At 44.4% G+C, this 26952-nt stretch overlaps 1 protein-coding gene across 1 annotated transcript in view; it reads right to left on the minus strand.

Annotated features, from left to right (window-relative positions):
* Positions 1-26952, minus strand: part of LOC126278869 (radial spoke head 1 homolog) — a 140314-nt gene that overhangs the window by 60584 nt on the left and 52778 nt on the right. The window contains exon 4 of the mRNA XM_049979143.1: positions 11664-11890. Coding sequence (XP_049835100.1) covers positions 11664-11890 — 227 coding nt within the window. The remainder of the gene's footprint in view (positions 1-11663; positions 11891-26952) is intronic.

Consider the following 26952-nt stretch of genomic DNA (forward strand, 5'->3'; position numbering starts at 1 on the left):
CTTACCCCCACAGCAATTTTTGCCTGACACTCAGGGATATGCCTACCAAGTTTGGTTGAAATCGATCAAGTGGTTTGGGAGGAGATGTGGAACATAATGTACACACCTTCGCATGCACATACATCCATTTTTATAATATGTATGGATATAGTGGTATCGTAGTTATAGTACACAAACATCCGAAATTATCATGTTCTGTTATTACTCATACACAGAATATCTGGATTTTTTGTCATCAGCAGACGTAACTTTCTATGGACTTACGAAGTGGTACATCGTATTCCGTGATTCCCACCATTTATGAGATCAATGTATACCATTACAATATAACAAACTGATTATTCTTGAGAATGATATAAACTGCAGTAGCATTTAATGTCTAAAACAGTGCTAAGAACAACCTGACATCCTTTAAACATTATAGATGCCATGCATGCAGTGTTCTTTTTACTTGAACCAGAACGCATTGTGCTATGGTCAGAAGCGCCACGCCTGAAAGAGGTTCATGACTATGGGTAAACCTGTAAGATGTGTTTCTGATAACCTGCCACTCCAGCAAAATGGAGACAGACTTCGAGAGTGGCGATGTTATTATTTGTGTGATAGTCCTTCTTTTGTCTGCTGCAGCTCCGGAGGTTGCGGAAAGCACATCACAAGGGAATGACCGTTGGTTCACTACAAGAATTAAATTCCCAGCCCGGTGAGCAGATCGGCGGTTCGAGTTTCTTCTGCGAAGCCTACACTACTGCGATTCACAAATGCAGCTGTTGCTTCTGTTTTGTGGAACCCGGGTTTCAATTGGATCTTTGGTTTAATATTTTGCTATTGTTTGGTTTTGTTCATTGGTACTGATTTGAGCTCGTGTTGCTTGCAATCATAACGTTCGCTCTGTGCTGTGTTTCCGTTGCTTTCTATCTTGGTATCTATATGCTACGTTGTTCGCGGACGACCTACCACCTAGGTTGTGACGTTCTACGACACATGAGTTTTTATCCTTTTCAGTCATGAAAAGGAGATTTGTACAAGAGCTGCTGCACACGGTACAGTAACGACTACTAGCGTCAACTTGAAAATTGTGTCTGATTTTCGTCTGAAGTTTTCATAATTTTAAGTGATCACTAGCAAGTAGTCACAGGAGTAAAAGTATTTCATGTATGGTTTACGAACATGTTCTGCAATTAATATTTATAAAGAGGGTTTCTCAAAAATTTAGATTCTTCGCTAAACATTTTAAATAACAGTTGATCATAAAATATACTTTAATTCGGCGGGTTGGTAGAGTGACCTGGACACTGATTGCGATTCCATTACCCATTGTGCTCTACTACACAGTGCAGTGTTTAGATAGTCGCTCCGTGCGATTGGTACCTCTAGGGCATATGTGACTACCGCAAATGAGTTTGTCCATAGCTGTATGCATATCGCAAAAGCGTTGGCTGCAGCGCTACGGTGCTCGGCGTAGGATAATAATCTCGAAAGAAAATAAATGACAACATTTTATCGCCTTACTTTTGAGGATAGGCGCTAATAGAGCACTCCTACAGTGTACAGCACTAGTGGGCTCGCATCTCTAATATCTAGCAGCAGTGAGTGCACCCGCACTAGCTATGTCAGTGTTTAACCCTTTGAAGCCCAGGGATTTAGAAGCGAAACCATTCTTGCACTCTTTTAAAATAGGCTCCTGGGCAGTCTCGAGATCTAACCACCAACAGTCTCCGATATCTGGTACCTTTTACCTTTCGTCTGAGAAACTGTATTGGAGCAATATCCACATTCTTACCTTATTTCACTTGAATGGCTTCTGTGAATGCACAATGCTCGTATTTCATCAGTGTTCTTTTTTTTGTCGTCAACGTCAGTGAATATCTAATTTTTAAATTTTTATCGTAACCAATTAACCATCAATATTGCAGCCGTTTTTTTAAACAAAAAGAAATGTTTTATATTGTTGTGCAGTAGCACTGGTCGTAGCCATTCAGGTATTCTGCCAGTGTTTCAGAATGTATCTCATCAGTTTCCTCCTCCTGTTGCTGTGCTTGCAGAATGTGAACTGCAAGATGGCATTGTGTATCTTTACAACCGTATGCATCATAGCTAGGAAAACGGGGATAAACAAATCCACGCTAAGGATTTGTCCTGTGAGCAACTGACTTATGAATCGACGACATTCCTAGTGACGTATAATCAGCTTTTTTTCTGCTTTAAAGTCAAACAATGTTAGCAGAAATGAAAATATTTTCACCTATTCGAGAAAAAAAAATGTTGTGCGTCCTGTAGAAATAATTCTTGTGTTTTGGAGAGTGAAACCCAACCACATGTCACAAAAACTACCTTCCAGATTCTTCTTTAATTTCTTGTAAAACATGTCGTTTTTCAGACATATTGATATGCTGCTCAGATTTCTATATTGTATAACACTGCCAGTTTTTACCGGCATTAAGGTCCAGCCTTGTAGTATCAGCAGCTTGCACTTCAAAGAAGAAAATACTCAATGAGAACAACGAATTCAACTTTATAATACTACAGAAAGAAGATATGATCAGGTTGCTTATTTGACACTGATGAAGGCATTCGGAAGATATGCGCAGTGCAACAGAGCTACAGAATCTCTCTACGAGAAATTCTTGTGCGAGATTCTAGCCTGAGCACGAAACCAGCAATAATTGTTTGCAATTATAACATAAAAAATAATTCTATAGTATAAAAATGTTTTCGTGAAAAGAACCGAATATTTGGAAATACAGCATACAACGTGGTATATGCTATCCCACGTCGTTTCTCAATGGTCTGACAGACAAACGCTGCCCAAGTAGTATGTAAGATCCATGCTCTTTTCAGATAACATTTACCAACGGATGTTAGGAAACGAAATGATGAAAAACAATAGGTGAATATGAGATTCCCATTGAACTAAAAGGAAAGCAGGAAATGCTGCATTTGTGCAATAACGTCTATGAGAAACGTAAAGGGACAGGTTAACTTCACAACACAATGATGTTGACAGTACCTACCGAGGAAAACTAACGCCATGAAATATACGGAACGTTGTACAATAAGTTTGAAGTCTCATTCATAAAAAGTCTGCTAAGAATGAATAGACATTTACAGTTTAAAGATGAAAGAGAATTCTATGAAGAACAGTTCGGCTTCACAAAAAACAAGCGATTGAACTGATACTATAAATTGGGAAAAGAAACTTAGAAATAGGTAGGGAAGTTAGAACAGATTTTGTTAATTCAGAAAAAGCCTTTGGCAGAATTCGGTAAACTAAAATTTTAGATGTCTAGAAACAGATTGAAGTTAACTAGAAATAAATTTCGACTAATAAGCAATCTGTATACGACACAAGTAAAAGGAAGGATAGGAAGTGAGATGACACAAGGACTTAAAATTGGGAGACAGGTTACAGATGGTTACTATCTTTCAGCTAACTAACTCCGTCCGAACACGGCTCGGAAGGCACAGTGGACCGGCCGAACGCCATGTTATTCTCGGCCCGCAGGCGTCACTCGGTGCCGATGTGAAGGGACGTATGTTCAGCACATCGCTCTCCGAGCATTGTCAATTTTCGTAACCGAAGCGGCTAATTCTCAACCAAATAGCTCCTCAGTCGTCCTCACCAGGGCTGAGAGCACTCACCTTGCCAACAGCACTCTACAGAACCAGACGGTGACCCATGTAAGTGCTAGCCAATCTCGACAGTGCTTAACTTTGGTGATCGGACGAGCACCGGTGTTACCGCTGTGGCAAGGCCATATACTGTTATCTTTCAAGTACTCTGTTTAATATCTGTTTAGATGAGATGATTATAAAACGGCTTACAAGAAAAAAGTGATTTGATAATAAGAGGAAGTGTAATCAAAAGTATTAGATATACTTATGACATGGTACTACATGGCTGATGAAACAATTAACAATATGTCAAAAGACTTTAACAATAACTGTGAGAAATACAGAATGAGGATGAATGCGGAAAAAGAGTAAGAACGATTTTGTCTAAGCAAAAAGGAAGTTAAAAGTGGAAATTTGTGATGTGTTAATGGAAAAAGCCGATAAGTTCAGGTAATAAAGAAATAAAAAAAAAAGTGAGCTATTACGCAAGTGATATTTCATGGCTCTGAGCACTATGAGACTTAACTTCTGAGGTCATCAGTCCCCTAGAACTTAGAACTACTTAAACCTAATTAACCTAAGGACATCACACACATCCATGTCCGAGGTAGGATTCGAAGCTGCGACCGTAGCGGTCGTGGATATTTCATGGAAGGAGGAGTAATTCTGAGGTCCATTAAATAAACAATTCAAGAGAAGACTAGGGACGTGTTTTGTAACGTATACTGATCTGTATGAAGCCAAACATGGGCTCTACAAAGGAGAGAGGAGAAATGCTGAGATGTTTTGTTAAGTGGATTTGAAAAAGAATGAAAAATATGAAGTAGACAGATAAAATAAGAATGGGATCGTTTTGTGTAGGACGAGTGAGAAAAGATAAATACAGTAAATAGTTGATGGGAGGAAAAGAAATTGTCTATGAAGCTGGGTGAGTTGAGTTTGCATCACAGTATTTTAATTTCAGTATGCCACCTTCAGACTCCAAATGCACGTCATGTACAGACATTCAGACATCCCAATGCTGACATACTGGAGCCACCCCCAAGGGGTCCACAACTCTTTTTGTGGATACGTGCGTAACGAGCACGGGACTCCGAGCTAATGTGGCCCTCCTTCCTTTCCGGGCTGCATACCTTCCTTTTCCGCATCCTTCCCTATCCCCCATCCTCGCCCTCACTCTCCTCACCTCTGGCTCTTTCCTTCCCTTTCTCCCCCTCTGGGAGTATGGTTTGTGCCTACGTCTGGAGACGGGCGCTCGTAAATGTAACGCATTCTTCGCCTTCTCTGCTTGTATGTCTTCATCCTTCCTTTGTCCTCTTTTCCTTACCTCTTCTCTTTACTCTTTTCTCCGCTGCGGCGTTTGAGACCTCTCTTCTTTCCTTTCCCTTTCTTTGTTTTTCCCTTTCTCTTTCTTCCTCCCTGTGCGTGCCTGAAGGCCGACCCTACGCATTTTCGTGGGCAGCCGGTGACGGGGTAACGCGTAATTCCCCGCCCCAGGTAGACAGGTAGGACACGTACGTACCCCCTGGTAACGGCCAGGCCCAGGGAGGGGTGATTACCCGATCTGATACCTTCCGAAAGTGCCGATTGGTCCCTCCGTCCGTTTCTCAGGAGGTGTGACCTGAGGTGTGAACAATCACCTAAGGTGGGAGTGCCCTCAGAGAGGGCCCCCACAAGGGAGGAGCGCGCCATTGGAGACGCCGGTAATCATGGGGGATTCTTCTGCAATGGTTTCCTCATCTTCCACTTTGTCTGCTCACAAGCGTAAGTTCACTGAGTCTCAGCCACAGACAGTTCTTCCATCGTTGCCACAGTTCCTTGTTGTTTCTCGTCTGATGAAGGACACGACCTCTCCACTGTCAACCCTTTCATTATTCAGAAAGGTGTCGACGCAATTGCAGATCCTGTAAAGTCTTGTTCCAGATTACGGAATGGCACCTTGTTGTTACAAACAGTCAGTGCCCTTCAGGCACAAAAATTGTTGCGTACTTCACTTCTCCACGCCTTCCCTGTCCAGGTTGAAGCACACCACACTTTAAATTCCTCACGTGGAGTCGTTGATACATGCTCCCTCGACGGATTGTCTGACGAGGAAATTCAGCACTACCTGCCTGACCAGGGAGTAACAGCTGTTCATAGACTTATGAAAAGGGTTGACATGAACATCGTTCCAACCAGTACTGTCTTTTTGACATTTGACAGAGTTCAACTCCCATGGAAAATAAAAGCAGGCTATGAGATAATTTCCGTTCATCCCTACGTCCCAAACCCTACGCATTGCTATCAGTGCCAGCGGTTCAGTCACACCAGCGAGTCCTGTTCCAACCCGGCCAAATGTGTTACATGTGGCAAGGATACCCATGAGGGTGCTTGTCCACCTCCATCCCCTCATTGCATCAACTGTATGGGTGACCACGCTGCTTCCTCTCGAGATTGACCCATTTTTAAAGACGAAAAGCTCATTCAGAAAATCAGAGTGAAGGAAAAGATGGTCGACCTTTGCTTCTCGAAAATTATTTGCAAGTCGAAAGCCCACTATGCCTCAGACAGGAAAATACAGCACTGTCCTTGCCTCTCCTCGGCCATCAAAGGAGGCGGCCACACAGACTTGTGATTTCACCTTTAGTGACACGGTCGTCAGATCGGCCAGCGCAGAGATCGCCCTTTCAACCTCCCCAGTTTCGTCTGCTCCATCTATGGCTCACCCTTCATCGGGTTCTGCTAAATCTCGATCCCAAAAGTCAGACACCCGGACTTTCAAAAAAGAGCATACTCGTGAAGAATTTGTACGTAACCCAACTTCACAACCATCGGTTCCTTCTTCATCTAAACATCATGGTTCCAAGAAAGTTAATAAGAAACCCAGTTCCTCTCCTTCTCCGCCACGGCGTGTCTCATCTACAGCACCACCTGGCAGTAACCGCCCTCGGCCGTCTTCTGTGTCGCTGAGGCGCAATGCTGGCGGCCGATCAACTGGCCGATCGCTGGTGGCAGGAGCTGCTCCTGAACAACCTATGGATCAGGACCTTTTGCCTTCGGCTGAGTGCCGTTCCACACTGTCGGTCGCTAGCTCTGAGCAGTCGTTGAGTTGACGGCAAACTTGGCCACATTCTCCCATTTCTGTCGACCCTATGTCCATTATCCATTGGAATATCCACGACATTCGAGCCAATCGGGATGAATTGACGATCCTCCTCCGATCCCACTCGCCAGTCATCTTCTGTCTTCAGGAAACAAAGCTACGTCCCCACGACCGGTTTGAATGGTTCGCCCTTGCTGATACACACTCGAGTGACCACTTTCTATGAGTCCGATTGCAGCCATAACTACCATATATGCGGCCGAGACGCTGGAAGTTTGCCCAAGCCGATTGGACACTTTTTTCGTCTCTAGCGACATTCGATGACCGTCACTTTTCTAGCGTCGATGATGAGGTCACTCATATTACAGACGTTATTCTTACAGCTCCGGAACGTTCAATACCACGCACCTCCGAATTGCCACGGTGCCCCCCAGTTCCTTGGTGGAACGAGGCATGACGTGACGCGATACGTGAGCGGCGACGTGCTCTCCGCGTTTTCCGCCACCATCCTACTTCGGCCAACTGTATCCGCTATAAGCAGTCCCGAGCGAGATGCCGTCGCGTCATCCGCGATAGCAAGAAGGCAAGCTGGAAATTCTTTACTAGCTCATTTAACATCTTCACTCCCTCCTTGGAAGTTTGGAGTAGGATTCGACGGTTATCTGGCGCGCCTAGTTTCTCCCCGGTCTCTGGGATCACTGTCGCGCATGATACGTTAGTGGACCCCGTCGCAATTTCTAACTCATTGGGTCAACACTTTATTGAGATTTCGAGCTCTTCAAATTACCCGCCAGCGTTTCTTCCGAAGAAACGTGCAGCGGAAGTGCGACCTCTTGCTTTCTCCATGCGGGAACTCCAACATGCACTCTCTTCTTCTCGCTCCTCCTCCCCAGGACCGGATGGTATCCACATCCAAATGTTTCTGCATTTATCAACACATAGTCTGCGTTATCTCCTTCGCCTTTATAATTGAATTTGGACCGACAATACTTTTCCCAGACGATGTCGGGAAGCTGTCGTCGTTCCTGTTCCGAAACCTGGAAAGGACAATCATCTCCCCTCTAGCTATCGCCCCATTTCTCTCACCAGTAGTGTATGTAAGGTTTTGGATCGCATGGTTAATTGCCGTTTAGCTTGGTGGCTGGAGTCCCGCAGTCTTTTAACACCTGGCCAATGCGGTTTTCGAAAGCATCGTTCTGCAGTTGACCATCTTGTTGCTCTCCCCACTTATATCATGAACAATTTTCTCCGGACACGCCAAACAGTAGCAACATTTTTTGACCTGGAGAGAGCATACGATACCTGTTGGAGGACAGGCATCCTCCGCACACTGTTCTCTTGGGGCTTTCGAGGTCGGCTGCCCCTTTTTCTTCGCGAATTTATGGCAGAGCGTACATTTAGAGTGCGGGTGAACACCACTCTCTCCCGAACTTTCTCCTAAGAAAACGGGATACCCCAGGGCTTCGTGCTGAGTGTTGTACTGTTTGCCATTGTCATAAATCCAATTATGGACTGTCCCCCTCCCGATGTCTCAGGCTCCCTCTTTGTGGACGATCTTGCGATTTACTACAGCTCTCAACGGACCAGCCTTCTTGAACGACGTCTTCGAGGCTGTCTCGATCGCCTCCACTCTTGGAGCCTCGAAACAAGCTACCGCTTTTCTCCCAGTAAGACCGTTTGTGTTAATTTTTGGCGTCGTGCGGAGTTTCTTCCACCCTCCTTACATCTAGGACCTGTCACCCTTCCGTTTTCGGACGTCGCTAAATTCTTGGGTCTTCTGTTTGACAGAAAACTGTGCTGGTCCTCCCACATTTCCTATCTTTCGGCTCGCTGTCTGCGATCCCTCAACACCCTCCGTGTCCTGAATGGTACCTCCTGGGGAGCGGACCGAGTGGTTCTTCCCCGCCTCTATCGTGCCTTAGTGCGCTCGAAATTGGACTATGGAAGCATAGTTTACTGCTCTGCTCGGCCGTCTATTCTTCGGCGTCTCGACTCTATCCACCACCGTGGATTACGTTTAGTGTCTGGAGCTTTTTACACCAGCCCTGTGGAAAGCCTTTATGCTGAGACTGCTGAACCTCCGCTGTCCAATCGGCGGGCAGACCTACTGAGTCGTCTCCATGCCAGCTAATCCGGCGCATGACATTGTTTTCGACGCTTCCTTGGATGTAGGGTATGCAGGCCGCCCTTCCTCCTTACTACCACTGGGAGTCCGCTTCCGTCAACTGTTCCATTCTCTTTCCTTCCGCTTTCCTAAAACCTTCTTGACAACTTGGCGTACAGCACCGCCTTGGCTCGGCCCCCGGATCTTCCCTGCTCCGTGACCTTTGTCAATTTCCCAAGGATGGTACCCTTTCACTTGTTTATCGTCGGACATTTGCTGCTCTATGTGCACAAATGAAGGAAGTCACATTTATTTACACTGATGGCTGGAAAACATCGTTAGGTGTAGGGAGTGCCTATATTGTTGGCGACACCCCAAATCGATTTCGGCTTCCCGACCAGTGTTCGGTTTATACTGCGGAGCTTTACGCTGTTCTCCAGGCTGTCCAATACATCCGCCGCCATCAATCTGTTCAGATTCTCTCAGCTCTCTCCTCTGTCTCCAAGCTTCCTACCCTGTCCACCCTCTGGTCAACCGCATTCAGGACTGCCTGCACTTGCTCCAGTTTGGGGGAGGGGGGGGGGGGGGACGTCTCGGTGGCGTTCCTCTGGATCCCAGGACACGTTGGTATCTGTGGAAAATGAGGCGGCCGATATAGCGGCCAAGGCTGCAGTCTCTCTTCTTCGGCCAGCTATTCGATCGATTCCCTTCGCCGTCGTGTTGTTCTTTTATGGCACGCACATTGGTCGACACTTCCCCATAATAAATTGCAGGACGTGAAAGCTCTTCCCTTTGCTTGGACCTCTTCCTCCCGAACGCGTCGCCGGGAGGAGGTATTTTTAACCAGACTCTGGATAGGGCACTGTCTTTTTGGCTAAATCTTTTAAGTGGCGATTCTCCCCCACTCTGTCCCCACTGCTCTCAGCTGTGGACGGTAAGACACCTTTTAATTGAGTGCCCCTATTTTACTCCGTTACGCGCCCGTCTACAGCTGTCGCCTGATATATCGTCAATTTTAGCAGATGACGCGCGCTCGGCCGATCGCGTTCTCAATTTTATTATTGGCAGTAAGGTGACGTCAGTCATTTGAAGCTCTTTTTGGGGACAACCAACCCCTTTCTGTAGTGGATTTTTAAGCTTTCCTTCTGCTTTTAGTTTCTCCAATATTTTGCGTTTAGTTTCCATTGCTGCTGGTTTCCATTTCCGTTTTTTACCGTTTTCTAAGTCACAGACCGGGCGCTAATGACCATAGCAGTTTTGCGCCCCAAACCTAAAAAAAAGAAAAAAAATACCGGAGCCATCAGAGTCTGGATGCCACGAATTCGTTATTACAGTACTTCGTTCGAAGACTTGACAAGACTGATAGTTGCAGTTAAGTCTTCGAAAGCAAGCGCCCGAATAAGGAATTCTCGGTATCCACACACTGATGGTGCCAGTATGTCACTATAGGTATATCTGTACGTCTGAACATGAAGTGCATATAGAGCCTGAAGACGACATTCTGAAATGTCGAAACTGACACTCAAAATAAAAGAGAATAACATCTCAAATACGCACGGCTATTTGGCGATCTTATTTGATAAATATTTGACCAGCCGCTGTCCCGGGTCGGCAATGTATCTATAAATGGTTCAAGTGGCTCAAAAAAATGGCTCTGAGCACTATGGGACTCAACATCTGAGGTCATCAGTCCCCTAGAACTTAGAACTACTTAAACCTAGCTAGCCACATATCCATGCCCGAGGCAGGATTCGAACCTGCGACCGTAGCAGTCACGCGATTCCGGACTGAAGTGCCTAGAACCGCACGGCCACCTATTCTTGGCCGATAATAACTACAATCCGCTCATCGTAATATTTTTCTTTTTTATTTGCGAATTTCGTTCACAGCCCGTCATCGGATTATCTGAATTAAATACACACTGTCGAATCAAATGGTTCAAATGGCTCAGAGCACTATGGGACTTAACTTCTAAGGTCATAAATCCCCTAGAACTTAGAACTACTTAAACCTAACTAACCTAAGGACATCGCACACATCCATGCCCGTGGCAGGATTCGAACCTGCGATCGTAGCGCTCGCGCGGTTCCAGACTGAAGCGCCTAGAACCGCTCGGCCACACCGGCCGGCGACATGTACCGATATGGTGACAACCTCACGAATCCATGGACCCTGCATGTCAGCAGGGGACTGTTCAAATTGGTGCAGGTTCTGTAATGGTGTGGGTACGTGTGCAGTTGGAGTGATATGGATCCCTGATAGGTCTATTTACTACTCTGACAGGTGGCACGCACGTAAACATCCTGTCCGATCACCTGCATCCATTCATGTCCATTGTACATTCGGACGGACTTGCGCAATTCCAGCATTACAATGCGACACCCCACACGAACAGAATTGCTACAGAGCGGCTCTAGGAACACTCTTCTGAGTTAAAACACTTCCGCTGGTCACCAATCTTCACAGACATGAACATTGTCGAGAATATTTGGTATGCCTTGCAACGTGCCGTTCAGATGAAATCTCCACCCCATCGTAGTTACGGATTTGTGGACAGCTCTGCAGGATTCATGGTGTCATTTCCTTCCAGCACTACTTGAGACATTGGTCGAGTCCATGTCACGTCGTGTTTTGGCACTTCTGGGTGCTCGCGGGGCCATCCACGATATTAGACAGGTGTGCCCGTTTCTTTGGATCTTCGGTGTAAAGGCATCATACTGAGCAACCAAAAGAATGGCGAAAAACTGGGTAGGCTGAAGAACGCTGTACTTGCAGTAGTGGACGAACCTTATGGACAGAAGACATCAGTTTTGATTAGGAAAGCGGCATTTTTTTCCCTGGCAGATTCCTGCAGCCGCGGCTCACCGTGTTGTTCTTGAAGGATCCGTGGAAGCGGTGCCGCGGGAAGAGCAGCTGGCCGGGCCCCAGCATGCGGCCCTTCACCCAGGTGCCCATGAAGCGCGTGCCGGACTCGACGAACACGTAGGTGCCCAGTCCGTGGCGCAGGCCGCGGTACCACGTGCCCTCGTACTCGTCACCGTTCGGGTAGTAGTACGTGCCGTAGCCGTGGCGCGCGTCGTACCGCCAGTCGCCTGTCAGAAACCACACACTGGGCACACGGCGATCTCAATTAGCTCTTTTCCAGTCTTATAACCAATGCCAACAAACACACAGCATCAGTTGAAATTGTAAATAATCTCTTCGAAGCAATGGAGTTGCTTATTATTATTAAGGGGATAACTCGTCCAATACTGAAAAGGCAGATTTTGACGGTTTCGGTTTAGTGAGACATAGATGCATCGATTGGAATGAATATGGGGTGCTATCATTGCCTTGCTACTTGTAGAGGGTGAAATCAATTTCGGATTCCATTCTGATAGGGAACAATTCCAGGAGCTGTCACGTTTATGAAATAAACTTGATAGATCTGGAATGATGCTCAACCAATTGGTGATTGTTGTTGTAAACTTTGATTAACAGTTCCACAATAATATTGACAGCTCGGAGTCTGAAGTTTCAAATGATGGTAAAAAAACAAGACAACGAAACAAGGTAAGCATGATTACTTTTTTAGTATGGTATCCTGCTGTATTTTGTGTACCACTAAGGCTTTCATTGAGGTATTACAGGGAATGTTTGTCCATAAAAGGTGGCTTTATAATGCTTTCCACTAGAATGAGAAAAGTGTCCAGAATTAACAAAGACATTGTTTGATTCTGTTATTTGAGTATATGCACAAACGCCCACTTCCACATTTGGCGGTGCAAGAAATCCTTTATCTCAGGCAGTTGTGAGTTTTTCATTTTGAGATGCAGCATATTACACAGATGAAGGTGTGTTTTATTTTATTTTTTCATGATGGCCAAAGGTCCTAATGAAGTGTATACTTTTCTATACTATTACATAGAGGATTTCGTCCACAAAACACAAAACATAAGAGAACTTTGCTTGTTCGGCAATGCAATGTACGCCAAATTCGCAGTCATTCCATTATAATAATGTTACTGACCTTGACAGTCGCAAATATGACGAAATTTACGACTAATTCTCTATTAGAGGGTACTCTTATCTACCACTTGAATGCGACTCTGGTGTCGTGAAATGAAAGTTACGAATCTGCGACCGAGTGCTTAATGTATGTCACTTATCACCGCATCCAGCAGCCTTGATCGCTTTAAAGTTTATGTAGCGAAAACAAGGAAAACAGCCGATTTTAAACTCATGATGGATACCTTGATGCGAAAAGATTGTCACATCAAATGAAAGAATGGGGAAAGGTACTAGAGAAGGAGAAAGTATTATTTGCGCTCGAATACTTTCTTCACTGTGAGTATGTGGGCCAGTTGTTCCTTGGCCCTACAGCAGAAGACTTCGAGGCCATACACACATTAGTGAAGGCCAGAACATATTCCCCTACAAGGTGACAGGGCTTTCTCACACAGAAGTACGTGACGGGAAAGTCCCATAAACTAGAAAAAGAAAGTTCTTACTGGGAAATTATTGCAGTATATTATAGGTTCACAGTATGAAGTCTTTCATTAGCTGGAGACATGGCCTAATGCAGGAGTGGATGAAGTTGAGTGAAAAGTGCCCAGAATCAGTCATCTTTTTTAAATGTTTTGTATTAATTTTTGTATAAATTTCCGGAATACTTAAGAGCTATAAAGTTAATATTAAACATATTCAGTGGTTTACGTCCAGGAACATTGAGATACTGCAAGGTATTTGGTTGTCATTTAAACGTATTTCATAACGCCAATATTTATGGTAATAATGCAAATTTCTGAAACTTTCTGGCAGATTAAAACTGCATGCGAGACCGAGACTCGAAGTCGAAACCTTTGCCTTTTGCATGCAACTGCTCTACCAATTGAGCTACTTTTTTTAAATCTAGTTTTTGTTCGTAATTGATCGTTGTATTTTCTCGGGGCGGACGTCCTGTGACACTTGTTAAATTTGATAGTTGATCTGTTAACTAAGATTTTTATTACAGAGGCAGTTAACCCTCTGACCGTACACGCTGAGCTACAGCGCCGGCACTCTGACACGACTCACGATCCATCCTCACAGCTCATACTTCCACCAGTATCTCGTCTCCTTCCTTCCAAACTCCACAGAAGTTCAGTCGGTAGAGCGCTTACCCGAGAAAGGCAAGATAACGAGTTCGAGTCTCGGTCCGACACACAGTTTTAATCTGTCAGGAAGTTTCTTATCAGCACACACTCCGCTGAAAAGTGAAATTTCATTTTAAATGCATTTTTTGTTGAAAAGTACTCTCAGGAAAGACAAATTTTCTAAAATTACTTTTATTTCACTTGAAAAATAGACATGCTTTCTCACTTATTGCTATAAATGGAGACCTCGATAACCTAAAAAACCCATGTTTTTCATAGAAGACAATATTAGCCTTACACAGTACAGAAAACGAATTGTTTCACATGGCAGTAAGAAATTCGTCAATTATCAAAGAAATATGAATTTTTTTTTCCTTTTTTCCTGAATAATTTATTAATCACGAATTGTCCTATTTTAGAAATAAGCGATTAAGTTATTGACTCACCCAGATTAGTCATAGTGTCTAAGGAGAATACAATGACAACATTCTTTTATCGTAAATTTCAGCCTCAAGATTGTCACACCTCTCCTGGCATGTTGAGTTGCAGTTTGACGACATACTACGTAATGTATTCAAATCGTCTGATGATAACTTGCTATAACTGCTTTGTGGAGCTCTCCGAACCAGTGTACCTGTTCCAGATTCATTTCTGCATAGCTTTTACAACATGCACAGCTTTGAGTCTGCCTGCTGTATTCATCTTGGTCTCCCTCTACAATTTACACTTCCTTCCATTACAAAACTGATGATTCCTAACGATGTGTCCCATGCACCAATTTCTTGTTTTAGCCAAGTTGTACCACAAATTTATTTTTTCACCAGTTCGATTCAGTACCTTCTCATTAGTCATTTCATCATCTTCTCCTTCATCTTCCTTGCCTTTTGCCATTTACCTGCGGCAGCGCCATTGTTGTATGGGTTTTAGTAATGGTTGTCACTGCTGGTGGCCAGATGCACACTCTGACGCCACCATTTCCCGCGGGACGGAATTTGTATACCTCATGTGTTTACGTCTAGACTAAACGTCATTTTTAGTTATGAGGAGGTTTTCTAAATGCTTGTGTAGCGCTTATCTGAGGCGGGACGTAGGTACGAGTCCGATATTTTCCTAATTGGACGTGAGAAACAGCCTAAAAGCTACATGCAGGCTGGCCAGCTCGGTGTGCGGACATTTGCCACGCCAGACATTTGCCACGATTTTACCTGCTCCGAAGGGTTGGGTCCCTTGTCTCCCACAGTGTGTTCTGTTTCGTTCATGATGAGTAGTGCTCATGGTGTGCGGACATTTGCCACGATTTTACCTGCTCCGAAGGGTTGGGTCCCTTGTCTCCCACAGTGTGTTCTGTTTCGTTCACGATGAGTAGTGCTCATGGTGTGCGGACATTTGCCACGATTTTACCTGCTCCGTAGGGTTGGGTCCCTTGTCTCCCACAGTGTGTTCTGTTTCGTTCACGATGAGTAGTGCTCATGGTGTGCGGACATTTGCCACGATTTTACCTGCTCCAAAGGGTTGGGTCCCTTGTCTCCCACAGTGTGTTCTGTTTCGTTCACGATGAGTAGTGCTCATGGTGTGCGGACATTTGCCACGATTTTACCTGCTCCGAAGGGTTGGGTCCCTTGTCTCCCACAGTGTGTTCTGTTTCGTTCACGATGAGTAGTGCTCATGGTGTGCGGACATTTGCCACGATTTTACCTGCTCCGAAGGGTTGGGTCCCTTGTCTCCCACAGTGTGTTCTGTTTCGTTCACGATGAGTAGTGCTCACGGTGTGCGGACATTTGCCACGCCGGACATTTGCCACGATTTTACCTGCTCCGTAGGGTTGGGTCCCTTGTCTCCCACAGTGTGTTCTGTTTCGTTCACGATGAGTAGTGCTCATGGTGTGCGGACATTTGCCACGATTTTACCTGCTCCGAAGGGTTGGGTCCCTTGTCTCCTTCTCCTCCTCCTCCTCCTCCTCACCCGCCGCCTGGCCCGCAGTAAAGGTACTTACTGAGCATTTCCGCTGGTTTACTTAACACAGAAACAGACTCTCTTTGGACTTTCCGCCACATGTCTACAGAGAGTTTTGTTGTGGAAACTATTAAATGCATCTCACATTGAAATCTGCACCAGATTTCTAACCTCAGTAAAACTTCGCCAATCTTGGAGATTTTGCGTTCGTCTAAATTATACTTGCGTTTTTCGATGCTCCTGCAGCAGCTTTCTGTCTTGTCTTGTGCACCAAGGGGGATCAGTTCCGTCTCTTATTAATTTATTCGGTATGAATCTCTCGCGTGCTGTTGATACTATTTCTTTGAACTTAAGCTACATATGGTCTTCACTTACATAGTTTGGAAGGATTGAAGACTGTCTCTTAGAAAGACGTCAACCGAATTGTTAGTTGCTTTCATAAATAGATATACTTCTAGTTAGTTTTGATGAATTTCTTTCTTACGGAATTGGGCCTCGCCACGACTGCGTGTTCACTAATCCCTGTACCCGTCGTGATGCTCAGGAGTATTTGTGACTAAGAGGTCAAGTGTGCTTTCATAACCATTTACAATTTGAATAGCCTCATGAACTAACCCTTAAAAATAATTTTAAAAAAAGCATTTAGAACAATTACGAAAGTTGTTTTCTGTCTATAATAGGATCTGAAAATGTATTTATGTCAACATACGGAAGGTAGATTGAAGTCACTGCTAACTGTAATTGTATGAGTAGGGTACCTATTTCTGATGACACTCAAATTTTCTTTGAACTGTTCAGCAACTGTTTCATACGAGACCGAGGATCGGTAAAAGGAGCCAGTTATTAATTTACTCCGGTTGTCGAATATAACCTCTGCCCATACTAAGTCACAGGAACTATCTACTTCAATGTCGCTTGTGAGCTGGAACACACATTACATTATTTTTCCTTAAGTTGTGCTTCTTGTTTCTGTTGGAAGTGAAGATCATTACAATTACGGCTTTTCCCTCCAAAACCTAGGATGCTTTCTCTGTGATACTGTAAATACCAGAGCTAAACAATGTAGAACAACAACGTACGTTACTAGCATAGCATTCTGTACTACTTCGCCGCGAGGGATTAGCCGAGCGATCTGAGGCGCTGCAGTCATGGACTGTGCGGCTGGTCCCAGAGGAGGTTCGAATCCTCCCTCGGGCATCGGTGTGTGTGTGTGTGTGTGTGTGTGTGTGTGTGTGTGTGAGTGTGTGTGTGTGTGTGTGTGTGTGTGTGTGTGTGTGTTTGTACTTCGGACCATTTAGGTTAAGTGGTGTGTAAGCTTAGGGGCTGATGACCTTAGCAGTTAAGTCCCATAAGATTTGACACACATTTGAACATTTTTTTGTATTACTTCATTTCCTTATTTCTAACATTTTAAAATTGTACGTCGACTTTAGGTGACATGTCTATCATAGATGTTCTTATCCCTATTTAGTGAACGTATTTTCAGTCATGTTTTGAACATTGTCCCGCTACACTTTATTAACTAATGTTTCGTCGCAAGGGATATCGCATTTGAGAGAGTAAATTAATATAGACTATGTCGTTCTTCTTTTCAAACACTCACATACCCATACATACTGCATTTGGGCATGCAGTTGTAGTAATTGAAGTAGGCACGAATGCAGTGATCAAAAAGAAATGATTAGCGTACATTCGCATTCTGTTTACATCGTTACTTTCTTGTTGCTCTGATATACGCGAGGTTAATTCGACCCAGCGCAGGCTCGCCTCTCCGAATGCCGGAAGTGGCGCATTAACGTGCTAGGCTATCCGGGAGAATTATGCGTTATTTGGTCTGCCCATTTAATTTTTAACTTTCTTCTGTAGCACAACATTTCATAGGTTTCTGTTCTCTTCTTGTCTGAACTCCTTATCGTTCACGTTTCACTACCGTACAAGGCTAAGCTCAATAAAAATAGCTTAAAAAAGACTTTTCCAACACTTAAATTTATATTGCATGTTAACAAATTTCTGTTGCTAAGGAGAAGAAACTGGTAAACATATTATTTGTTTGACCCAAGGCTGAAACGTACAATAATTTTTTTTTGACTCGTTCTTGGCGTACAGGGTAGCCAGAAACAGTTTGAAAATCTTGTAAGACTGTTGCAGGGGAGTTTGTGCTGAGAAATAGTTCGTACGAAAAAAATTCGATTCGGTGTGCCGTTTCCGAGTTATATAGCATTGAAGTTAGTCAATCAGGACGCTGCGTGCGCAGATTCAAGCCCTTGCACGCGCTACAATTTGTTAATGGACAGACATCTGTGGGTCCTTGAGTTACAGCTTGTTGAAATGCTCATTGTCAGTTAAGATTTACCTTTTTCGGGAGTGGTAAATTTAAGCTACGTGAGCAAAAACTACTATTGTACGGTCTGAGGAAACCAAACGAACAGTTTTGCGACACTGTCTCTGGAAGGCTGCTGGAAGTTGCGAGCGCTGCGACCTGATTGGCTAATTTCAATGCTAAATAACTTGGAAAAAACACAATGTATCGAATTTTTTCTTAACAATTATTTCTCAGCACAACCTCCCCAGCAACACCTTCACAAGCTTCCTCAGACTGTTTCTAGCCACCCTGTATACAGAAAAGTGGACTGGAAACCGAAAGCAGCACTTTTGTGTCACTGTATGGTGATGTATTCAGCTACCTGTGCCAGACAGTGGTGAAACTAGAGCATTGCAGCCGGGGAGATATTTCAAAGGCAGTCTTGAAATTCGGACTGGATTGTGTTGAGTAACTGTGCCGTGGCATGTACCTTCCGGGTACACGGTTGACTGTTTGTTTTGTCGACCACTACTATCGCGGTAGTTTTAGATATAGGATGTATTCAACGTAAGACACCAGCAGAGTTTATGTCTGAAATATCTTGTTTACGACACTGTCAGCCTCAACAAGCGATCTGGCGGTAGCCGTTACCAAATGCCTTGCGTACTTCGTTTTACTTTCGATTACACGTTGCTCGTTGCTTTCTATGTTTGAAATGAGTGAAGAGACTAATCCTGCTGCATTACGGAACCTCAGGAACGGCTCTCAAAACACCAAAAGCGGTCGGCGATCCCTATGGCCACGTATCAGTTGTGCTTTCACGGAAGCAAAAAACAGTGGTGTAGCTTACCAGCCTTGTTCTCCGCGCCGCTCCTCGGCCCACCGGCTTTTACATGTTCTCGTTTGTTTACGCCCGCGGCCAACTGCCAAGTTATCGGGTCCGAACTGTAAATGGATCCATTCTCGTAATGTCGAGTGACTGAGCGCAACGCAAATGTAAACAGTATATTTTGCGTTTGTTGTTTTGTTTGCTATGGAATTGCGTTGGTTGCCCATGACACAATGAAAAAAGAGCCGTGTTATTGTTACACGCTTTGCGACTTTTGACTGTATGCTGCTCTACTTTTTGAAGGGTACCTTACGAAAAAATTATTGAAATGTGGGCCTTCTAGTTCACTGTTAAGTCATGTTGACTCATTAAGCGAATAAACAGGCGAAGCAATGATAGGGATTTAACAAAGAATAGGGAGTTGTTAGCTGCGAGATATGGTGGGGGATGGAAAATCGAAGTTTGCCCTGGGCATCTGTTGATATAGTTACATGACTGCTCCTTATTTACGATTATACCTACCACAGATTACTATTCCATCAGTAATTGATTTTTGAACACCATGACTGTGGCGTGGATTCTCAAGACGTATCTGTAGCAACAAATCAGTATGTAATTTATCTAATTAATATGGTTATCCGTTACACTGATACATTATCAATAAGGTAAAAGCACGGACCTGCCGTAGAAAGACTGAAAGCTACCCACATACAGCAACTGTACACTGAATGGTAAAAACCCAGCTAGCAAACAAGAGCATCATTCAGAATTTTGAAGAATTGTACTTCCTACGAAAAATCGACAAATTGACTCTACACATTTAGTTTTTCAGGTCAGTTCCCATATTATATGTAGTGATCATTGGCGTTGAAATTTGTCCAGTGCCAAATTATGTGTAAATTAGTGGAAACATGTAAATAAATTAGCAATAACCTTACAAATTTATATTTGCCGTTGCCTGTAAAACAAATGTGTCTAACAAAAAGGTATATCGTAACTATATACCACAGCCTGTTGAAATGAAATACGTATGTTATAGACTACGAAAGGTACTCACAAAGTTCTAATTATAACGTCGAATACATAAAGTTACGTAATTAATTTTTTGTTTCTTTTGCAGGTCCTGGTACACACTGAAATCCCCCCGCCACAGTACCGGAACATGCTGCTACAGAAGCCAAAACAAAATGGCGCAGCCTATTGATAAAGCGGAGTACCATTTGGCAATTCGTTATTTACATTTGAAGGCCAGCTGCGTTGCAACAAAGCATGCTGAGTTGATGGAAGTGTGCGGAAATATGAACCATATTATGACACAGAGGTTAATTGGCGCAGACACTTCTAGTGTGGTCGAAGAAGCCTGTATGATGAAGAACGAACTGGAGCACCATCTCTTCGTGAAGAACCAGGAATCGCAAGAAGAGAACCTGGTACTCAAAGACCAGTTTATCACAATCGAGATGTATCGGGAAAAGTTAAGATGCCATAGAAGCGTTTCCAGCATTTTGTATGACATTCTGAATATGACAAAGATCGCCGACCACTACGTTCTGCGATTGCTCACACCCATCCAAAAAATGTCAGGTCAATTAAGATGACTTCTTTAGTTGCCTAATCATTGTGTCCGGGTGTTGAGTGTATGATCCTGAGACAAAAGAGCAAAGGACGTAGTGGGAACATGTAGACTCAGGATCTCCGAGAAACACAAAGACCCAACAATCATGGGGAGGAGTGGTGCTGGATAGGTGCAGCAATAACCGAGTAAACTTGTAAGGGGCAAGATGTCACAGGAGCATACTTCCCAAATCGCCTGACCAGGTTACATGAGGTTGTCAAGACGAAGCGTTGCGGGAACGAACTGAGGAGAGCAGTTTTGGACAATGACGACGACTCACATCATTATAAACGGCACAAAGTAACTTACGCTGCTTTTTTTTTTGGATGTAAAGTTTTGCCTCCCTCCTTCCCCTTATTCTACTGACACTATTCGCTGTGACTCCTTTTTTTCTGAATGAAGAAAATCATTGCGTGTCAGACATTTCCAGAATGACGACGAGGTGATTTTCAAATTGAGGCGTTTTTCTGACAATCCAAAATGCAGACCTTTCAAACGGAGGTCTCTTCCCAGTAATCAATCGTTGAGTAAATGTTTCAAGTTCAGTGATTAATGTGCAGGTAAGGGCTGACGCCATCGGAAAGGTTGGTTGTAGCAGCTTGATTTCTTAGAGGTGAGAACCTTACAACCGATCCTTATAGGTGTGTTGGAACGTTACCCGCTGTTTGTGATATGGAAACTTTTTTTATGCTCCATATATTGGCCCAGTGGGTTGAGCGGGCTGTTCGAGACCCGACCCACTAGACAGCCTCGGTTATTTTCAGTCACACAACAGGCGCGCTGGTAGTAGAACACATGGGATCCATATTGCGAATGCATTTAGACGCTGGTGTAAGAAAACATGACGCAGGGAATGAGTACGCGTGTCTGCAAAAGAAGTAATCCGTCAGACAATTTATGTTTTTTAAAGGGCGGATACAATTCAGCTTTCACAATTTTATTTTACTGTTATCTGCGTCTTTACGAACTACTCAATTCAGAATTATGTACCTCACACATACACTATTTGATCAGCCGTATGTAATGCTGCCCTGACCACTAGAAAGTCACGTGAGGCGGGCTTGCCAGTATAACAGCGGGCTGGGAGTATTGTGTACACGAGGCTACAACAGCCGGAAAAATTGGCCGTAGTAGAACACTGCCTACACTCCTGGGAATGGAAAAAAGAACACATTGACACCGGTGTGTCAGACCCACCATACTTGCTCCGGACATTGCGAGAGGGCTGCACAAGCAATGATCACACGCACGGCACAGCGGCACAGCGGACACACCAGGAACCGCGGTGTTGGCCGTCGAATGGCGCTAGCTGCGCAGCATTTGTGCACCGCCGCCGTCAGTGTCAGCCAGTTTGCCGTGGCATACGGAGCTCCATCGCAGTCTTTAACACTGGTAGCATGCCGCGACAGCGTGGACGTGAACCGTATGTGCAGTTGACGGACTTCGAGCGAGGGCGTATAGTGGGCATGCGGGAGGCCGGGTGGACGTAGCGCCGAATTGCTCAACACGTGGGGCGTGAGGTCTCCACAGTACATCGATGTTGTCGCCAGTGGTCGGCGGAAGGTGCACGTGCCCGTCGACCTGGGACCGGACCGCAGCGACGCACGGATGCACGCCAAGACCGTAGGATCGTACGCAGTGCCGTAGGGGACCGCACCGCCACTTCCCAGCAAATTAGGGACACTGTTGATCCTGGGGTATCGGCGAGGACCATTCGCAACCGTCTCCATGAAGCTGGGCTACAGTCCCGCACACCGTTAGGCCGTCTTCCGCTCACGCCCCAACATCGTGCAGCCCGCCTCCAGTGATGTCGCGACAGGCGTGAGTGGAGGGACGAATGGAGACGTGTCGTCTTCAGCGATGAGAGTCGGTTCTGCCTTGGTGCCAATGATGGTCGTATGCGTGTTTGGCGCCGTGCAGGTGAGCGCCACTATCAGGACTGCATACGACCGAGGCACACAGGGCCAACACCCGGCATCATGGTGTGGGGAGCGATCTCCTACACTGGCTGTACACCTCTGGTGATCGTCGAGGGGACACTGAATAGTGCACGGTACATCCAAACCGTCATCGAACCCATCGTTCTACCATTCCTAGACCGGCAAGGGAACTTGCTGTTCCAACAGGACAATGCACTTCCGCATGTATCCCGTGCCACCCAACGTGCTCTAGAAGGTGTAAGTCAACTACCCTGGCCAGCAAGATCTCCGGATCTGTCCCCCATTGAGCATGTTTGGGACTGGATGAAGCGTTGTCTCACGCGGTCTGCACGTCCAGCACGAGCGCTGGTCCAACTGAGGCGCCAGGTGGAAATGGCATGGCAAGCCGTTCCACAGGACTACATCCAGCATCTCTACGATGGTCTCCATGGGAGAATAGCAGCCTGCATTGCTGCAAAAGGTGGATATACACTGTACTAGTGCCGACATTGTGCATGCTCTGTTGCCTGTGTCTACGTGCCTGTGGTTCTGTCAGTGTGATCATGTGATGTATCTGACCCCAGGAATGTGTCAATAAAGTTTCCCCTTCCTGGGACAATGAATTCACGGTGTTCTTATTTCAATTTCCAGGAGTGTAAATGAGAGACACAAAATGAAATTTGAGGAAACTGTTGTGATTGCCAACATTTTCGGTTTTTGGAATAGTGTCTATAAAGAGGCGATTGAAATTAGGTTGGCTGATAATTTAATCACCAGAGACAATGGGTTTCTTCTTAGCAAAACGTGGAATCCTGTATTATCTCGCATCAAAACTGAACATTCTTCGGTGCGGCCTTGATTGCGATATATCGTTGCCAGCAGTGTTTCACTAAGGGCGGGGCCACCTCCCTGTTTTGGCAGAAACCGTGATGGGCGGCGCAAGCGCCGTGTACTGAACGGTGGACTACATAGGACGTCGAATTGCAATCTTGCGTTAGTTCTCAGCGGAACTCATCAGCAGAAGCAGCATTTCCTGAATATGGCGAACAGTTGGATCGCTAAAATATCGAGTCAAGTTGATTTTAGAATCCGGCAGCAAACCCGAAGAGACTTTCAAGACTTATTACGCCGGGAAAGCCTACGTAATCACAGTATTGTGTTGTTAGAGGAGAAACAGTAACAGCACAATGGGTCGGTCTGGAGAGCTCAGTGACTTCGAACCTGTTCAACAAATCGATCACAAACACTTCAGTACTTCTAAAGACGTTTTAGTCGTATTTTGGTTATGTGATTGTGAAGTGGAGACGTGCAGGAGCAGACACCGCTAAAACAAGACCAGACATACCTCACGTGCTGGCGGACGAGGACCGTCAATCATTGTAGAGAACGGCTGTAAAAATCGCATGAAATCAGCGGAAGAAATCACTCGCGAGTTTCAAAATGCTACCACCAGTCCAGATAGCACAGTCGCTGTGCAAAAGGAGTAAAAAAGAATGGGGTACAGTGGTGGAGCACATTTCTGTAACCAGAGTTAAGTAGCACTTGAGGTGGGGTAATGATCGACGCCACTGGACGGTGGATGACCGAAAACGACTGATTTTGGAAAGATGAATCACACTTTATCTAAAGGCAATCCGATGGAAGTCTTTGGATTACGCAAGTGCCTGGAAAATGTTAACTGTCAACACTGAAGTACGGAGGAGATGGTGTTACGGTACATGGGCGCGTTTTTCGCTGTTAGGGTTTGGTCCTCCCACTATACTCAAGAAAACGCTAAGTGTGGAACGATATGGACTGATTTTACAGGACCGGGTACTGCGTACAGTAGAATCTGTTTATAGACAAAAACATTCCTGAAATGGACTGGCCTGCCTAAAAATCTCGACGTGAATCCAACGCAACTCATTTGGGATAAGTCAGAACGTCGGCGTCGCTCCAGACCTCTAGGTCTAGAATCACTACTTTGTCTCTTTTCGGCTCTTGAGGCAGAGTGAACTTCCTTTCCTCCACATACATGGAGACATCGCATTGAAAGTCTTCCCAGCATAGTTCAAGCCATCATAAAGTCGAAGGTTGAACACACCATGTATGAATGTCCACTAATAGGTTTCCAGATACTTTTGATCAGATTCTCTGTACCTACCTACCATTCTAAGTAGGATACTATTAATAAAGGCACTTGCAGCTGATCAAGATACCATATTACCAATCAATTAACAAATACCGTCCTTCATCGATGACTAAAGAAAGCAGAATGATCTTGCCTATGCTTACAACCATGACTCCTTCTTTCACGACCGAGAGTTGTTGGAGTCAAGCAGAGTCCACGATTTTCGTGATGCCCACGGAAAGGCCTTGCTAAAACAACATATTCCAAGATTCTCACGTTACCCACCAATGAGACGACACCATATGCAAGTACGCCGTAGCCTCTTCTTACGATCCTTCTGGGTGATACATTCGGTGACTAAAGTATGTTTCACTGGAACAGTTACGTTAACAGCGTACACATTGCTGTGTGCTTTTCTGATTATTCAAATTAACAGACATTCTGCATTTGTATTTACGTGATTATAATGCTGCCTTACAATGTGCTAATATATCAAAGGTGGATACATGTAGCAATGGGAGAAGTGCTTGGGTGGTTGGGTGGTTGAAGGTCAATCCGTAATGTTTTCATCCTCCTTTTGCCTTTGTTTTGAAACAGATCGTCAGATGATGAGTTGCTGAAAAGCCGAGGCTGGTATGGTGTCACTTCTGTGAAATGATGCTGAAGAAAATATGAAGTCATGGTGTGTGTACGTTTATCTATGTCTAAGTGTGTGTATCAGAATAAGGTTGATGAGTTGCTCGACGTGTACGATGCACCCAGAGAGATCAGAAATGGAGCGAGTACGAGTCCAAAGTTGCAAAGTTGAGGGTCTGATGCCTCAGAAATCAAGGCACCATATTACGTCAGTGCTATAATTTCCTCTTCCCTCCCCCCCCCCCCCCAACCCCAGTCCTTCCTATGGTTCCGCATGTATGACGAGTCTGAGGACGGTAGCGCAGAGGTCGCTTCCTAGTCGTCATCTCGTTCCGTTACTAAATTGTGCAGGAGTGTGTCATCAGTGGTGCGTTTGGGTAACATCTACACGTCTTTTGTTACCATACTGCCAAAGCTCGACACAGTTTCAAAGATTCATCTCACTAATATGGTAACACACTTGTAATTGCGATGGAGTCCTAACACAGGATTTTATTAATAACACGAAAGTACATCCCATCGAAACTGCCGCATTAGCTGAAATTACAGAGATATCCGAGAAGTCTGAACATGTGGACAAACGCCGCAAAGTATTGTTGCACTTATCAGTCACCTTTACCGAAAAGGATGCAGAGCTGGACACTGATGTTCTTGAAGGGTGGAAAGAACATGAAAAGACAGCGACATATCTGGCATGCGTAGCTAAAAGCATAAGTCGTCTGGACCCTAATTTTGTGGATGACATTTTATGAGGTCACAGTAACAATGATCTGTTAAATGCTTTTGACTTACATTAACTGATGTCGATATTATTAATTACTGTAATATTATAATATAATGTTATTTAAATTTAATGATCCTTTCGAACGATCTTCCAGAAACACCTTGATGGCGAACCATCGTCACTTACGATTTTCTTAAAATTCTATTCAAGGTGGCCTTACGTCTCACAGTTTTCTCCGGAAATATATCTCGAGTGTTGGACAGAAAATCGGTTTGATTGCTTATACACTGACAGAAATCATTAAAATTTATGTCATGGATAACGTAGCTGCCAGTTCTCGAAATGATGTAATTTTTAATAACTGTACAGTCAGTTTACGAGTGTTTACATCTGAAAATATTTGCATGATACAAGCAAATGTTTCATTTTACTGACCACGTTAAAAGCACCGAGACACAAAAATCGCGGTCTGTATTAGATGTCAGAAAACAAGAAAAAATGTTCTGTGCGGATTCGGGAACGGGTTTTGAAACGGCATAATTTCGGTGGCTATAGTCAGTTAATGTCTGAGCTCCGTATTGAGGATCCATCGGTGTTTTCGAACGTTTTAAGAATAAAAGCAGCTAATTTGACAAAGCTTAATTGTAAAATTGGTCCATTTATATCAAGGTAAGGTCCCAAATTCAGAAAAGCTATTAACGTAACAGAAGGACTTGCTGCTGACTTCGCATTTTTAGCACTGGACCAGACAATACTTAAAGTACTTAATGAAATATTATTTTATTGCGTGAAATGTTTATTAAAAGTATACTGTTTGAAACTGAACATTATATGTTCGGAGAATATTCTTACAGAAGCGTAAGTTACTTATTCAGAATAGGGAAATGCACAATAAGCCTAATTGTTCCTGAAGCATGCAGAGCAATTATACCAGTACTTAAAAAAAGTTAAG

Source organism: Schistocerca gregaria, chromosome 6 (genome assembly GCF_023897955.1).
Source record: "Schistocerca gregaria isolate iqSchGreg1 chromosome 6, iqSchGreg1.2, whole genome shotgun sequence".
Lineage (NCBI taxonomy): Eukaryota > Metazoa > Arthropoda > Insecta > Orthoptera > Acrididae > Schistocerca > Schistocerca gregaria.